This window comes from Anas acuta, chromosome 4, assembly GCF_963932015.1.
Source record: "Anas acuta chromosome 4, bAnaAcu1.1, whole genome shotgun sequence".
NCBI lineage: Eukaryota > Metazoa > Chordata > Aves > Anseriformes > Anatidae > Anas > Anas acuta.
This window is the reverse complement of record NC_088982.1, coordinates 55,447,125-55,462,753: the sequence shown is the minus strand read 5'-3', so window position 1 is coordinate 55,462,753 and position 15,629 is coordinate 55,447,125. Positions and strand designations below refer to the sequence as shown.

Genomic DNA, 15,629 nt, shown 5'->3' with positions numbered 1-15,629 from the left:
CCGCATCACTGAGAACTCAGCAGAATCCATGGTGCAGTTGTACAGATTTGTACAAGAGTTAACAAAGCTATTACTGAATTGGCTCTGAAGACTGATCTTTTTATTACTAGAAATGCAGCATTTTTACTCCACTGTAACTTCTGCCATTTAAGCAGATGCATGACCACCAAATGGTGAAACAATCCAGCCATAATCACAGATGAAAAATGACATTTCTATTCCATTGGAAATTCTAACAGTTAAAAGGTTTTAAGTCTGAGTTGAAAGAAAGTCTAAATTCACAATGGAATATAAACTTTATTCCCTTCCCAAAATATTTTGAGAAGCTGAGTAATAATATAGAGTAAATAAAGTAAATAAAATACATAAATAAACTCCTATATGAAAAGAAAATGTATCCAGTAATGAAACTGAAATATTTTGCTATTACCAAAATAGAACAAGAAAGTCAGAACAATTTCTTCTCCTCATTTCTTATTCCTATCCAGGCATCCTAGGGAAACCTTATAGCTTTAACAGGACTTCATTTTTTTCAGCAGAAAAATGTTCAGCTGAAGAATCTTTAGCCCATACTACCTACCAACGTGAAAATGCCAAAAGCTGGGGCTGAGATACACAAACACACACACGCCCCATGTCACTCCAACACAAGCCACTGAACACTATGCATGGTTTCCACTTTGGCAATAGATGCAGAAGCCTCTGGAAATCCAGCTGAAGGCAGATTTACTATTACAAATCACCACCACTGAAAAGCAAAGTCAAAACAATGTTTGCTGATCCCAGAATAAAAGATGCAGAATGGTCTCGTTTTTATCTACTTTTTGTTCAAAAGGGAAGTACACAGACACAAATGTAGTGTATGGGGATTTTATGTCCAAAAACAGTAAGCAGCTCTGATACCCAATGGATGTCTTTAAGAATGCTGTTTTGGCAAGAAAAATAACTCGGTGCTTTTTTTTTGCTCATTCCCTGTAGCTTTACATAATCAGCACAATTTTTTATATTTGGTATTAACTTGTACAGAGCATCATAGAAAACATGACTGCAAGGGACCTTGAGAGGTCAGATGGTCCAGCCCCTACCCCAAGGCAGGATCTGTTCTTCCCAAGTTAGTCCTCAAAGATGTCTCATCTGTTCTTAAAGACAGCCTGTGAAGGGTAAGGGGTCACTGTTGTCTGTCTGCTTCAGGGCTCCAAAATCTTCACAGTGAAGTTTTTCCAAATGTCTAATCTCCATCTTCCTTGTTGCAATTAAACAGATTACTTCTTCACCATGGATACAGAGAGGAGATTAATATCTTTGCTTCTGCAAAAGCCTAATACACTTGCAGATTTGGGGTGAATGAAATTGCTTTGCTCTCTCCATAATTATTTCAGCCTGGGACTTCTAACGAGACACTGGTCCGAGGCAATTGTTTAGGAAGCGCATAAACAGCAGCTTGGAAATAATACTAATACTTTCTGAGGGGAATAGCCTGCCCTTTGGGTTCTGTGCAAGCCAGCTGGACATACCTAACACAGACCAGAAAGCCTGCACGAAAGCAGACCAGATGTGAAAGAGGGCTATTTACAAACTCAGTAAATAACTATGTATTTCATGACACACAGTAGCATAAATTCTTCCTATGAGGAAAAATACAGGCCTTTAAAATGCTTACTGGCGAACAGAGTATCTGCTTTTTTCTTGTGATCTTGCAGACACCATGACGATACATTCAGGAGCCATCAGCTGCTTCTGCAGTGCACCACAGTAGGCATGCAAAAACTACACACATCGTGGTGAGAAATTACTGCCCTGATTAAAACTCTGGGTCCTCAATTATTCAGTATGAATGCCAGCATGATTTGAAGTGCCTGCTGTACCCAACAGATGCCTTAATTTCAGTAAGGGACTTCACTATCCCCCAAATTGACTGCCTTGCCCAAATCACATGTTGGAAACAAGTGGGTTTTGTGTGTCACAGTTAAATACTGGATTTACTCTGTGGAAATAGATGAGTATTTACAGCCCATCTGAAGCTGTGCTTTGGTCTCTCAGCATATAGGACACGGCTAACTCGCGGGACTGAGAACACATGCCCTCCTGACTGAACAGCTTCTCATTCCTCTGTGCCTCTCTCATTCCTCTGTGTATCCTCGCTGTGCTTGTGTCCTCTTGGCAGGACCTAAAAAGATGCGCAGCGATGCACAAATGCACAATTAAATATTACAGACGTGCGCTAATGCTTTGGTATCGTGCCCACTCCGAAAGGCCTGCCAACTTGCAGCTTATTGTAAGAATACCTTAAAACTGGCAGCAGTGCCATTCCACCTGCTGTCTTTGTTAGGAATCAGCACTTCTAGCCATGTCTCCACTTCAGGACACAATATGCAGTGAAGCAGCACCTGCTGCTCTCGTGTCTCTGATGGGCAAATGTAAAGGTTGGAGAGTAGATACAGGTGCTCATAGCCTTCCTGTGTACTGCCTCGACCAAATGTACACTGACATAAATGTGAAGTTATCTCAGAACACAGATGTTTGGCTTTGCTGCCACTGCCTGACACCAGCACTTTATTTTCTTTATCATGTGTGTTGAATTGAAAGCTTTTTTCAGGCCCTGACCTTGGCAGCAGTTGCTACTGCATTTCATCTAAAAGATAGGAGAAAAGAAGGAAAAAAAAAAGAAGAATGACTTACTGGATTTTCATGATGCCCTTTGTAATCCTGAATACTTCAACTGAGGGCTCTCTAATGCTTTTACTTATCTTACTAACTTTACATCTTCCACTCCTTCACAGACACAGTTTTACCCAACCATGGCATCTGTCTTTCAAGTGATTTAAGAACATACGTTATTTTCCAGTTGACTGAGATAACTGCAAAAAATCAGTGTTAATTTTACATCAATCTTTGTTAAAATAAATTGTGTTTTAAGCTGTATTTTTGATATGTTTTGCTTGGCATATCAGTCTGTAGTCTAGTTCATTAGGGGATGAAACTGCCTTTAAAGGCACTATCTGAACTGTCAGGTTCTACTCGTTTATCTATAAACTGTCATGACCTTCCTCCTTCAATATAATTGAGGATTCTGTAAAACTTTTTGCTAATCTGGCTGTTATGAACCGGCGTTGATGATATAATGACTTATACAGGGTGAAACAATTAACTTAAAAGATTTTTCAGAGGTTGGTAAAATTAAAAATCTAGTATCTCTCACTGTTGTGTTTGCATGTGTGTATACCACACACTGCTGGTGGTCTGTGTTTTCAGTTTATTCCTACAGGAATGGTATTTCCCCCAAGATCTTGCTTTCTCTTCTCAGATTCCTCCGCCCAGGGTCCACCTGTGTGAAAGCTTGTCATGTCATCCAGGAGATGGTCCTGGATATTTGCCACTCAGGGAAAAAAGCTTTCACCACTTCAAAATAAATAAATAAAAAAAAATCCACCCAGCCTTTTGTGGGTAAAAGAAAATGCAGGCATGTAATAAGAAAAGATGTTAAAAAAATAAAGAAAAAAAATGTTTAGCAGTGAAGCACATTTCTTGTCAGTATTTGCTGCAGAACAATGTCAATCTAATGAGCAAAAAGGATAAAAAGCTAGTTTCTCAAGCAAATGTAAAAATCCTAGTTGTCTGAGTTACAACTTTGTTGACAAGAGTGAGATGTTGTCTCACAATTATTTTAATGTATAAAACATAAATTGAAAATAATGAATTTAAGATTATGCAGACCCAATGCTTAGAATAAATAAGATAGATGTGGACAGCCTGGAAAACGAAAATTATCTTTCAGTGTTTTTTGATATTAAGTGTCATCTTCACATTTACTTACCAGTCTTCAGCAATATTTCAAGTGGTGCTGTATAGCTCAATAGAACTATACAGCATCTCGCTTTATTTTATGTACTTACTCAAAAAACGTGGTCCATCCAGTCTCATCACTTTTAGTTGCCAGAAGTCCACTGTTGCCATGGTAGGTAAATAAAACAAGCTCTTGTCCTTGTGCCGTCATGCTTTTCAAACATCCATTAGTGCCTATCGTCAACCAGATGACTTGGTTATCAGGAGAGACCACTCTTACTGGCATCCGGTTGGGGTCCCGTCTGATACGAAGAGTATTGCCGTTGCTGTCCGTGACTGCAGTAATATCATTATCATTACTGTAGCTAAAATTGTACAGGTAGTCTCCAGTGACTAAGCTCACAGTGTACTGGTGAGTACCATTGACATCAAAGATATAAAGCTCTTGATCAGTTGGAGAAGCAACTTCATAAAAGTTCATTGAGTTCAATAAGGGTTTGTTCTTTGACACAGCCCGTATCCTAATGTTTCCCAGATCAGCAATATACAGTGTGCCATCTGGAGACACAGCTAAAGAGGAAGGGGCATTGAGTTTGGCATCTTTAGCATAGCCATCTCCATTCTGGTAACAGTCACAGTTGACATCATTTTTGCAATCACACTCTGAAGGTATTCCAGCAACTAATGAGATCTCTCCATCAGTTGTGACCTGTCTTATCCTATTAATCTTTTTTTCATCAGTTTCTGTAATGTAAAGTACCCCACTGTAAGACACTGCAATGGCAGTTGCTGACTCTAATGTGGTCTGTACAGCATGCTTGCCCACCGTGTACTCCACTCCGGGTACTTGGCAATGCATTGGCCTCCCCGCAGCAATGCGAACCTGACGGTTTTCGGTGATCTGTAAAACTACGTTGTTATCCAGAACATAAATGGAGTTATCCATTGGGTTGATAGCTAAATCTGTAGGCCATTCCAGACGAACCTTAACAAAGAGAAGTGGTTTACTACACAGTTCACTAGTGCACCTTAAATGAAATGAATGAATTCTCCTTCAGTTTTAGAGAATGCTGTACGGATATTTTTCATCTGCTGTAACCAATCAAGACAAAAAGACTTGTACAAAAAGAAATGCAGCAAATGAAAGATTTCAGGAAGGCAAGGGGACAGGTTTCCAGATGACTGCTTCATTGAAAAACAGCAGCATTGGAACTATAATACAGGTCAAATTTCCCCTCCAATAAGTGCCATACTTGTTTGTATCACCAATGCATAAATAAAAATAGAGAGAGCCATCAGTCTAGTGTTCATGGACAGTAGTCATTTTTTTATTTTTGCACCAGCAAAAATAACTTACTACATTCCAGAATATGAAACACTGGACTGTGCTCCATTTCTAAACACAGCACTAGTGACATCTCTTCTTACCTATACAAACTTGTTGAGACAAAAAAAGAATTGCTCTATTATATATATATCCTCTCATTCACCCTAGTAGGCTATTACTAATTCAGAAAACATCGACATGCCAATACAATTCTAACATATCTGTCGTTCTTCCAGTATTTACTACTGGACTTAACATTTCCTGCTGATGGTTTTGCTGTTCTAAACTAAACTGAACTTTATGGGCAGAAAAATTGAATACAGCAGCATTTATAGCTAGGAGAATACACTGAGATTCACATCCTTGGAATAAGTTTCTTTCTCCACAAATTCTGCTCTTAAATATTCATTACACACTCCACCCAGTTTTATTTTAATGGGCAAGGAAGCTGCATTTGCATTTCTAGCCCCAGATTTGCTTTCTGAATTAGAGGCTGTTAATGTGTACCTGGCTGATGTGCATGCTGGTATCGCAGGTTAGAGGCCGTGCTGAGGTCAGGTCGTTGGAACCAAGCAACGTGGATATTATGCCATTCTGATCCACTTTTCTGATCATGGTCCCATCAACAAAGTAGATTAACCCATTCTTGTCGATTGCTATTCCTTCAGTGAAGAGGATAAAAATTAGTTTCTTGTGCCAGCTATTAATATTATCTGTAACTACGGGCCTGAGTGGTATGTGTATAGTGGTATGTATATTAAGGGCAGAAAAAGGCCTAGCATTTAAGTTAACCTGAAACACTGGGTACGTGGGACCACATGCAACACTGATTTTACATCTTCACCATTGTTTGCCAAACACATAATCTAAACGAGCATTTTAAAGTGCTCAATAACCATGAAAGCCACATATTGACTATAAAATTAACCCGGCTCTCCTGCAGCTCTCTTCCTCAATGGTTTTCCCCGTTGGGAAAAATTATGCGAAACTACATTTTTGAACCAAGTCTTGTATTAAACATGACCGTGCCCATCTCTGAACTTTCATATTTACCTTTAGGGCTCATGAGAGTTGCCTCCACCGCCTTGCCTCCATCACCACATCTTGCCTCATCAAAGGGCAGGCACTGCTCCCCGGTTCCTCCTATTACCTCAGCATTTTTCGTCAGGTCTTTCGCACCCGTGAGTGACCTGGGCCGATAGATCCTGCGCGTGTTTGTGTCCGAAACGTACAAATCTCCTGTCACGGGGTCAGTTGCGAGGTAGTATCTGTGGGCTGGGTTGCTGCTGTAAAAAGGAATTACACATTGCTCATGCTGTAATTAATTGCACCAATGTCGGACCAAGAAGAAAAGATTTCAGTTCACACACAGTCTGTACTAATACATAAATAGTTAACAATCATGCTGGTGCTCTGGGCTTATGCAGCAGAGGTCATGGCCCCAAAGCTTTTCTCGGTTTTCATTTGTTTCCTGTGTCAGAGGCAGGCCAACCTAGACTAGTCATCCTTTTGGGACAGAAAATTCGATTTTGTCTACAATGCTATAATTAGAGACACTTCTCATCGCCATAATAGGCCACATCAAAACAGTGGAGTCTTAGAACTGGTGTTGACTGAAACCTTGGTTCAGTTTCAAACTTTGCAGCATGACCCCAACCCTAGCTTACACTTTGTTGCTGTTATCATCCTCTCCGTTTTATTATAATTTACATAAGGCTGCTGGGGTGCACGGTTTATATAATTCATAAACAGATAAGGCAGAGTTCGTATTATTAGTTCACAGGCAAGAGATAAGACATCCTTCATAAGTATTTGTTTAATCCACTGCTTTCAAAGACGTGACATGCATGATTTAACGCATTAGGAAATGTCATCTTTTCCACCAGAACACTGAGCGGAGCTTTTCCGTTCTCCTTAACACAGAGTCATATTTCAAACAACTGTACACATTGGCACAAAACCACTAACTATGCCAACACAGTCTTTATTACAGTGAAAATATATATTGCTAACCATTTTCCCAGAAACGTACACTTTGCCTCTCCACTGGTGCTACATAATTGAGAATTACTGTCTTTTCTCCCCTGCTGGTGAAAAAACCTACCCTGGAGAGTACCTTTTGGGTTGATATATTACGACGTAGAAACTTAACCCACCGCAGTTAGGATTTCTGACCTAATTTACGGCATGAAGAACTGAAATAAGGTCATGTAAACACAGGAGGTAATTTCAGATGCTCTCCTAATGGATTGAATCAGTGTCAGAACAGTCAGTTCCACTTCTGATGTTTGCAAAAGCGCTGCTGAAACGTATCTACCAGTCTTGGTGATATCCAAACATCTGTTCGCAGAACACTGTACTTCACATTTTGTAAATACATAACTGTGCTAATGTAACACATTTTTATGTACTGCCACTTGGAAAAAGCAACAAGAGACCAACAGGAACAACTTGTGAACAAACGATGCCTTTTAGCAGGGACAGATTTTTATAGCTCTCCAATTACAAAAACACAGAAAAATGTGTTGCATAAATAGGATTTTCTTTGGTTTTAAGAGTTTAAACATGTTGGTGCAGAAGGAAGAAATCAAGTGAAGCAGACTAATGAAATCAAATACACAGTGATTAGCACCTCTTAAAAAGCCCTGCTACGGAGCTGAATGTTATACAGCATGTCTGAAAACAATTAAGTGGAGCCTTAACTCAAATTTCTGTCTGTTAGAAACTTGTTATTGCCAATGCACTAAGTAGTTTAAAGGTATTTTCCGAACCTTAATTTACAAAGAGATCATTTATACGATCACTATATAGTGTACAAATTATATATATCTCCATGGGCTGCAAATTAAATTATACCCATTTATATGATTACTCTGGTCTTTAAGAAACTTTGCAGACATTTCACGTATAAACACATAGCAAAATGTGAATTAAATTTTATTTCATTGTAATTTAAAATAAAGTCCTTTCTTATGCTACTATAATCTAAATTAAGGTACTTTTCTTCAACTCATTTAACATTGCCTAAATCGTATTTTTCAGTTGTTGGAATAAAGAGTCATCAAATCAACTAAATGATTTATGCCTAACATTTTTTTTTAAATATCTAAAAAAGATTTTTTAAAGCTGCTCTCTTCATATATATTAAAACATTTATGTTTTAATTAATTCCAGCAAAAATGATACAGCCCTTCTTAGTCAGAATGAGTTCTGGTAATAAGTAGTACATCCTTATTAAAAAGTACAGATGACAATTTAAGGATATTTTCTCATTTTATCAAAAAAAATCCCAACAACCCTGAGGTTTGGGAGCACATAGAATATTATTGAATCAATATAAACTCTCCAATTTGTCTTAAGTAATGTCGAATGGCTTCTTTCTGAGACAATACAGCAGGCTTAACTTTGGTGTTTCTTTTCAAGGGAAGGTCAGAAAGCTGAGGTAGCTTTAGCTGTTAGGAACAAACCACCAATTCTCTGGAGCAAGGCACAATCTGAGGAACTAGATCACTGTCCACTGAAAACCATGTTTCCTAGCCAGAAGACATTTATGCACGCTATGCAGACCTCTAAAATAGCACAGGGTTAAGTATCTAACACCTGCAAAGCTGCAGAGATTCTTCTATTTCACTGTAGTTTGAAATAACATTAAGGCTCTGCCCTCTACCAATAACAAGAACAGAGAAGTAAAATGCAGAGCCAGAGGCTTCTGGGCTCATTCAGTATTGCCAGGCTGCTGCACAGGGCTCTGGAAAACAAGCGGTTACATGCCAACACAGGGTCCAATAAAGACAAACAACTACAAATTATCTTGTTCTATCTGCACTTAATCAACAGTGCTAACGATTTAAAGCACACACACACGTGCATGTGTGCACACAGCTTAAGCCTTTTCAGTGACCAGACCTTGCACATTTTCCCATTCCTGTTTTTGGTTTTCTTAATGCAAAATGGTAAAATGTTAGAAAAACTTACTTGTAAGTGCTGCCTACTGTTTAGTTGCTGTCATGATCTGTTTCTCACTGCTTTATCTTGCTTATGCTGTTCTTTTAAATCCTCAGCTGTCAGATCGCTTGCATTACTCTCCATGCAGAATTTAAAAAAACACTACTCTTCCTTCTCTGGCCCTGATCTATACTCTCCTATCCAATGTATGCCATCTAAACCATATGCCCTCAAAGCTGTTTTTAGGTCTAAGAAAACTTTTTTCTGTCTCTCTGCAGGATATCGCCATAGCCTACAAGTGACCTCCCTGTCTTCAAAGTCCTTCTAAAAATTGCTTCCATGAATGCCTATCAGCATTAATCAGCCATAGGCAGCAGGGTGTATAAAGACATCAGCTCAGCTTTCAGACTGAAAAAACGTTAGGTCACTGGTAGATTAGAGAATAAATTCGACCTGCAGTGTCTCCCTAATTTAGAGCACAGACTCCTTGAGGTGGGAGACTTGCTCTCTGTGCTGAACCACCATGTCTGTAGGTGAGGAAAGGTGAATGCTTGAGCAGATAACAGCTCTCAGCTAGTATTTAGTGCTTGTCATCTGTTTTACTTGGTGAATGCATATTTTACCAGGCAAAAGAAGCTATTTTGTCTCGCAGTGTGTCCTCAAGCTGGGGGAACCCATGGCCACAGGATCTGGTGGATGCTCAAAGTTTACATGTTTAAAAAATGTCAAATAAATCAAGAGAACGAAGAGCTGTCAGGGGATATTCAACATAAAGGTACACTTGTGGCTTAAGAAGTCCCTGAGCAGCAAAACCCTAAGAGTTTTCACACTGGGAAAACGTCCTGTGATGGGAGAGAAAACTCAGACTCAAGTAGACCATGTTGGGCTGCACACTGGGCTCAACACCTCCCTGCCTGCTGGGCTCCACGACCACTGATTGTCCATGGTCTTCAAGGCATCTGCCTACCACAGGAGGAACCCCCACTTTGTAGCTGCCATACAAGCCTATGAAGATGCTGTTACCCTAATTTCTGCAGTATGATTACAATGTCACTGTCTGGAGCTTATGCACATGTACATGAATAAAAGAGAAAAGCCCCAATGTTTGCCCTCGCCAAATTGTTTCTGAAAGGCCACAGCTGAGACTGTGACCACAACTCTGCTGAAGGTAGGAGAGACCGTCACCACTAAATCACAGCAAAACACACCTCGTTGCGCACCAGCTCCTTAATCCCCTTTGTCCATTCCAAATTCCCATTTTCGGTATTACTCTGTATTCCACACATTTGTCAGACAATGTCTTATACAGCTGTAATCACAGCTTTGTGTTATCACAAGGGATTTCTTCTAAAAGTAGTGCAACAAATGCAAATTAAACTTAATAATGAAATTTAAAATTATCAGATTACCTCAGAGTCACACCTGGAAAATAACTTAAAACCAGCCAGACTATGCATCACCTCCCATTTCTGACTATTAGCAGTGATGCAAACGTCTTATTTAGTCATGGAATTTTTTGCCTAACCCATTTGAAATAATTTTTTTGAACATAAAACCTGTCCTTATAAAGAAGGTTCAGATTTAAGTGAATTTAAAAAAAAATGGTCTAAAGGAGAACTGAGATATGACTCTCCTTGTTGAAAAACGAGGAAGGAAAAGGGTTGACAGCAAAAAAGGAGCGAAAGAGACCCTGCAGGGCTGCTGAGCCCTGTACTTAGCAAGTCTGACACAAAGTCTTGCAGGGCTTCATGTATCCAACAAGGCTTTAGCATAACGTTGTTTTTGTCTCCTTTTCAGTGACAGCTGCTGTGGCAAAGCACTTCTAAGCATCCACCTTCCTCGCCTCTGTTCTTGCCACTATTGTACCTATGCCAGGACAGATGAATGCTGCACTACAACCCCTCTGATTACTCTTGTTTCTGTGACAAGCCTTATGGAATCTTCACGTACTTCACAATCTGAACTGCTGGAGTCTTGTTATTACATGACAATTTCAGCTTTCATTACTAAGAAAAGTTCACATTTAAACAAAAGCATCTGCTTAATGTGAGCTTGAAAAGGCTCAGCATCAAAAGGCTAATGAAATGAACTCACTTTATACTTCTGTAATTTCTACTTCTGTAATACTTCTATTAGTTATATGCTGTTCTCACTGTATTTGGGGGATCTGACTAATGAATGAGTTTTGATAGAAACAGCGGAAGTGTGAGCAAAGGAACAGGAGCAAGAAGGCATGAAGGGATAGTGCAGGAGGGCACATACAAGCGTAAAAAGAAGCCTGGCTGCGGACAGAGAGTGATGAGAAAATAGGAGCTTGTATCTGAAAGGATGATGCAGCCTGACAGCTGACATAACTAAAACGTATGAACTCATTATTTTTGAAAAATACTCCCCTTTCCTAATAATACATCTCAGAAAGGACTTGTCCATTATAAGCATTCATTTGTTAAAAAAGAAAAAAGAACAGTTAGAAATATAGAAATCTTCTTTAAGAAATGCTTACCTATGTCTAAAATCTTTATTTCTTGGTGGGAGCAAGTAAAAAAGAACAGAAAAACATTATTAGAAAAATATTCAGAAAGGATGTTAGAAGATGAAAAGAAGGCAACATTTAAATCTATCATTAGTGAAGAGGTCCACTCGCGTTGACTATATAGGCTCACTCTTTAAACCCACAGAATAATTACTCTGAGAAGACCAAATTCTCACAGTTTGCATTTACAGAGTTAAGGTATTTTACCATGGAAATTTTTATCGTTTCAGTTTTAAATACTATTTCCAACATGTTAAAATTTTTGAGTCCACTTTTTTGCTTCAAAAGCATTTGGAAGCCCTAACTTACACAACATCAGAAATCCATTCCACACTTCAGTTTGCATCAGTAATTCACAACTCAAAAGGTCCAAATGCGAGTAAAACATACCTTAGCTCCAGAACACTAGTTACATTTCCAGATGGAAATATCCGTCGAACATAGTTGAAATCTCCAATGTAAAGACTTCCATCTATCCCACAAGCTAAGGCAACTGGAGCCAGTAGTTTATTACCATCAGCTTGACCGTTACAACTTGGACAGGAGATGCTGCGTCTTCTTCCATTGCCCATGATGCTACTGACAACTGGGGGTTGCTGAGATATGAATTGATTTTCACCATTTCCTTTGTAGAGGATTCCTGGCAGATAATATAAAAAACACAAAATAACAACAACAAAGTTTATAAAAACCTTGAATGTATGTACAGGAGATGATGTATAGATATTCTGAATATCTCTTTTTATTTGAGTAATATAGTTTAATGGACTTGTAATTGTTTCAGCACCACTTTTTTTCTCACTACAAGTAACACAACTTAGTTATGAACTACAAATGTTTTAATAAAGTCACAAATACACTAAAACACACACAAAGCATTAAATTATCTTGTCCAAAAAATGTAGTAAAAATGTATTTTAAACTTCTGTTTAGAAATTCTCCTAAAAGAACTGAAATTCTACCTGTGTATATATCATTAAAAAGGAAAAAAATGTACTTGCAAATTGCATCTCTAATGCCCTACTATAACTAATTATGAATATGTTGTCAAATGTAATCTAAAGCAGATTACTACCACAAATTGAAAATATGAATTAAACAGTTACTTCAAAAAGTTGGAGATTGCCACACTCTTACATTATAAAAGGCTCTTTACTCAGCTCACAATAAAAATCTACCTCTGGCAATAAAGTCTGCCTCAATACCATGTCTGCAGTTATAGGCAGTTATTAAAAATGTCAAAAAAACAAAAAAAATTGTGGTGCCAGGCCAACCTGTCTCTTAAACTTAATTCTGCTTTGAGGCATGAAAGGAACAGTAATTTTGTAAAGACAAAGCAATGTGCCAGCAGTATTTTTCTTCCTTATAGCCTCCATAGGAAACTGAGAAGAAAAATGCATGCTTTATGTTAAATCTTCAGTTTGGAAAAAATGTTTGAATTTACAGCATGTTAAAAATGTTGCCAGATTCTTCTTGTATTATAGACCTCAGTGAATCCGTCAAGGGGTACTCTGCCAATGGTCAGGTGTTATGGTTGTACTCATAAGTCACAATTTACCTTTTCGTGGTATAATCCATGTAAACCATGTGTCACTTACTTTGTACTTTACAGTGATAAATGCTTTACCAATTGTCCATACAGTTTCAAAGGCAATTTGGGGCTAAGGGATACATTTGTCTTTTGAGGTGCTTAGAGGAAATTTAAGATGTATTCCTCTGTCAGTCCTCACCTCAAAAATGCATTCTTTATACTGAAAGATATGAGGAAAAAACACTTTGCCCTTTAAATGCTTTAGGTGGCTTCACTACTTTTTAATGTTATAAAATTTGGAAGATTATAAACATAAGACCAATAAACATGATCAAATTGGGAAGAATGAAAATGGTTTATGGAAACTTAACGACAAGTAATCTAAATAAGTAATCTAAATCAAAAGAAGGAGAATGTATTTTTCATGAATAGTCAAAGCCAGAATGCATTAGCAGTATACGAAATCCCCTCTCCTATGATTACATCATTTATGACAATCATGGAACCATAATTTTGCCTGAAATAGCTGAGTTCTATAATTTTCATCAGAGGAATTCTACAAGTCAGCACAGTGCACTATTGCATCTGATTTATTCTGTCATTACCTTGAAAAATTGGTCCTTCACATTTCTCCTCTATTATCACAGACTAAGAGATGCACATTAGACTATTTACTGCAGTAGCTTAGGATGTCCGTACAAACAGTGTCTGCACTCTCTTCTGAATACATTTCTCCAGCTCACCCACCTTGCCATTACAACTCTCCACTTCGTTTATTCAATTAGACACACGTCACTTTGAAAAGTCATTACTTGTCAAATGTACTCTTGAAAATAATTTAAAGCCACCGCCAATTCAACTTGTGAACAGTATCAATATTTTATATATATATATATGTATATATATATATAATTGTAGCTCTTTACATTTTTAGATGAATTACCTTTCAGGAGTACGCACATTTCCCCACCCACTTTTAAATTAGGTACAATGACACCTTTCCCTTTATTTGGGTACCTTGTTTTTCTACTAGCCAGAAGCAAGGCTTTTAGGTGATGATTAGCATATCACAGCAAATAAACTGATGCACTAGCAGGACCTCTGAGGGACACTGGGTACCACAGAAGTGATGTTCTTCCCGCTGAATTACTTCTGGGTACCTCCTTTCCACAAAAATTGAGTGCAACCAACTTCCACCATAAGCTATGCAACTTTGTCTATTTCACCTTTCTTACACACTTCTAGCCCAATTTTTACATATTTCCTCCTGTTCAGTGTTCAGCTGGTGTTTCCTTAGCATGGCACCCACCTGGCAGTAATTGAGAGACACACTGGACAAATTGACCTTGATGCCAAGGCACGGTCCTTGTTAAATGTGTCCTGCTCCTCATCTTTTCACTGGGATTAAAGAGGACTTGCTCACTGGCAACTGGAGCCTGTCCTGATAATGAGGGGCATAAGGAGCCTTCGTTGACTGAAGGCACTGTCATTTGTCACCTGCAATGTGTCGAGCTGACCACGCATCCTGGGGAGGATGTACGTCAGGGAAGGGTTTAAATGAGAGGACAGTGGAAACAACTGCTTATCCTCCAGAATAGATTGTAACCATGCACTAAATGCGCCTCTCAGCAGTCATGCTGTGGCTGGGGATATCATGACCTGAAGGGGAAAATCTCCTGTATAAATGAAGGATTTAAAACTGGAAGTGGAGACCTCTCGGTTCGGCAGGAATGCCTGCTATTGCCATTTAATTTTTAATCATTGTGAAAAGAAGTGTTCCAGATACTGCTACCATACATCCAGCTAGTGCCAGTAACAATGGTGACATCTACAATTGCTTTAGAAACAGTGTCTCTTTAGCATCACTTAAATTTTTTGGGGGTGGTTTCTTTGGATAACATATCCAATTTAGAATGGCACTGTTACATGCGCTTATTAATGCATATGCATTAGTAGGAGGAAGCAAAGCATTTATTACATGCAAAGCATTCTGTAATTTCCGTTTTTTAAAATATAGAAGCAAACATTTGAAAAGCTAAAATGAGATGACTAAGGTGTGGGGCAGTTGAGAGGCAGCTGAGTATTAAAATTAGGAAGAGGAAGCTTAACTCCTTACCATTCTGAACGTCCAAGACATGGTGTTTATCCAATGTCCAGCCACCCATGTTGGAGGCATCCAGTTCATAGCCTTGCAAAATGGCAGTCCGCTTTTCCCAGAGAGTCAGATCCAAGCAAGATTCATATTCGTAGCCTACAGACACTGAAAAAAACAGTGCATTTCCTCATTAAATATAGAAACTTGTTCAGATGAATAGTTTAAAGAATGTAATTTCCTAAACTGTGTGTGTTCTTCTCCTCTCCCAGGCTACCTAAAAATCCCTACGGCTTCCTTAGATGTATTGAAAATACTAAACAGAATTTCAAAATTCTTTAAAAAGTAATCTTGGGTTATTAAAATAATCTTACTTATTAAAAAGAATTAGAAGAGGACAGGTACAGAAGAAACCTGT

The 15,629-nt window shown here is 38.5% G+C and overlaps 1 protein-coding gene across 30 annotated transcripts in view; it reads right to left on the bottom strand.

Annotated features, from left to right (window-relative positions):
• Positions 1 to 15,629, bottom strand: part of TENM3 (teneurin transmembrane protein 3) — a 1,325,064-nt gene that overhangs the window by 31,053 nt on the left and 1,278,382 nt on the right. For 21 of the 30 annotated variants that reach the window (XM_068681265.1, XM_068681275.1, XM_068681278.1 and 18 more), the window contains 6 exons: positions 15,236 to 15,379; positions 11,979 to 12,228; positions 11,559 to 11,579; positions 6,164 to 6,396; positions 5,618 to 5,772; positions 3,894 to 4,768 (listed from right to left, as the gene is read on the bottom strand). In XM_068681265.1, the coding sequence (XP_068537366.1) occupies positions 3,894 to 4,768; positions 5,618 to 5,772; positions 6,164 to 6,396; positions 11,559 to 11,579; positions 11,979 to 12,228; positions 15,236 to 15,379 (1,678 nt within the window). The remainder of the gene's footprint in view (positions 1 to 3,893; positions 4,769 to 5,617; positions 5,773 to 6,163; positions 6,397 to 11,558; positions 11,580 to 11,978; positions 12,229 to 15,235; positions 15,380 to 15,629) is intronic. The other 9 variants (XM_068681272.1, XM_068681276.1, XM_068681296.1 and 6 more) reach the window with 2 other exon arrangements.